This window comes from Anneissia japonica, unplaced genomic scaffold (genome assembly GCF_011630105.1).
Source record: "Anneissia japonica isolate Jap-2015-1 unplaced genomic scaffold, ASM1163010v1 scaffold118571_len3512_cov233, whole genome shotgun sequence".
NCBI classification, from domain to species: Eukaryota; Metazoa; Echinodermata; class Crinoidea; order Comatulida; family Comatulidae; genus Anneissia; species Anneissia japonica.
This window is the reverse complement of record NW_022685822.1, coordinates 1-1,404: the sequence shown is the minus strand read 5'-3', so window position 1 is coordinate 1,404 and position 1,404 is coordinate 1. Positions and strand designations below refer to the sequence as shown.

At 37.6% G+C, this 1,404-nt stretch overlaps 1 protein-coding gene across 1 annotated transcript; it reads left to right on the top strand.

Moving 5' to 3' along the window:
• The first annotated feature begins 329 nt into the window (after nt 1–329).
• On the top strand, nt 330–1,185 carry LOC117113010 (protein BUD31 homolog). Its single transcript, XM_033256224.1, has 2 exons — nt 330–535; nt 1,025–1,185. The coding sequence occupies exons 1-2, from the start codon at nt 442–444 to the stop codon at nt 1,168–1,170; spliced, it is 240 nt and encodes a 79-aa protein (XP_033112115.1). The 5' UTR covers nt 330–441; the 3' UTR covers nt 1,171–1,185.
• Nucleotides 1,186–1,404: the final 219 nt, after the last annotated feature.

The window sequence follows — 1,404 nt, the reverse complement described above, 5'->3', positions numbered from 1 at the left end:
TCAATTGAGATAGGTCATATCTTTCGAATTGAATATAAAAACTTAAATTTTAAATTCCAGACAAATTACTTAATGTGTTTCCGTTTGGACGTTAATAACTTAATTGACCCTTTTAAATGATCAATTGAATTTTCTGGGGGTTTTTATTTTATAGAAAGTGTATCTAACAGAAATATTTTTAAATGGGTGTTGTTTTTATTCTTTTTAAGATTTTGCAATATTGTAATTGTTTTGTCAATGCTTTGAAATTAAATTTTGTTAGGAAATAAATTTTCATTGTCTACGCCTAGATGTTTTGAGTTAGCACAGACCATTGAGGGCGCGCTCATGAAAAACAATGCGACAGCGACACACTGCAGATGCCATCGTCGGTGATTTTGCGTTAGTGTTTTGTGTTGTGATTTTAAGGTTGAAATTTCAGTGAGTATAATAACTTCTAAAATGCCAAAGGTTCGTAAATCGAGAAAAAGGACACCAGAAGGATGGGAGTTAATTGAGCCAACTTTAGATGAATTGGACCAGAAAATGAGAGAAGGTATTGACTGGCAGTATAATGCCTCTTTTACTTAGCCCTTGCCAAGCTGATGCTACGCGGCCTAGCATAGGCCCGACCCCAAGCGCGGAGTGAGTAGATGCTAGGCCTCTAGCCTACCCTAGGACGCTAGCTTAGTACAGTAGTAGTAAGGGATTCCGTAGTAAAGGTGTAGGCCTAGGACTGTTTCGGTAGATTTATGTCAATTCGCCAACAAGGTAAATCGCTACTCACACTCGGCCTACCTAGCCTACAGTCAGTAGGCTTATTAGACCAGGCAACATACAAGAAACAGTATCCGATCATTTCGGTCGCACTAGCCTAGGCCTAGTTTTGTTGTGCATTTCGGTTGCGGTGTATGGCGCGCCGAAAGTGGCCTAGGCCTATTTCAAAATCTTGAATTCTAAAACAGTATATTTGGTTATAGTCAGCTTGCCTGATACACACTGTAAAGTAGCATTCATTGCTATCTTCCTTGTCTTTTTTTTTTAGCTGAAACAGAACCACATGAAGGCAAAAGAAAAGTTGAAGCTCTTTGGCCAATATTTAAAATTCATCATCAAAAGTCCCGCTACATATTTGATCTATTCTACAAACGAAAAGCAATCACAAGGGGTAAGATTAAAAAATATATTTAGTTGTATTTGTTTGATGTAATACAATAATATGTATTTATTAAGTCTAATGAGTTTATTTTTCCTGCACGCTTGGTTCTTTCTTGCTTCAATATTGTTTAATATTCCAATCCAATGTGAAGGGTCCCCACGTAATCGGCTATTAAAATGCATGGCCCCCGACACTTTCTTGGCTCACGACTTGTCGATACGCCTCTGCAGTCTTATGTGATAAAGCTGGTTATATGGTTTAGTTTA

Coding starts and splice junctions, on each gene's coding strand:
- LOC117113010 (XM_033256224.1), top strand. CDS start 442: ATGCCAAAGGTTCGTAAATCGAGAAAAAGGACACCAGAAGGATGGGAG. Junction 536..1,024: donor GGACCAGAAAATGAGAGAAG/GTATTGACTGGC, acceptor TTTTTTTTTTAG/CTGAAACAGAACCACATGAA.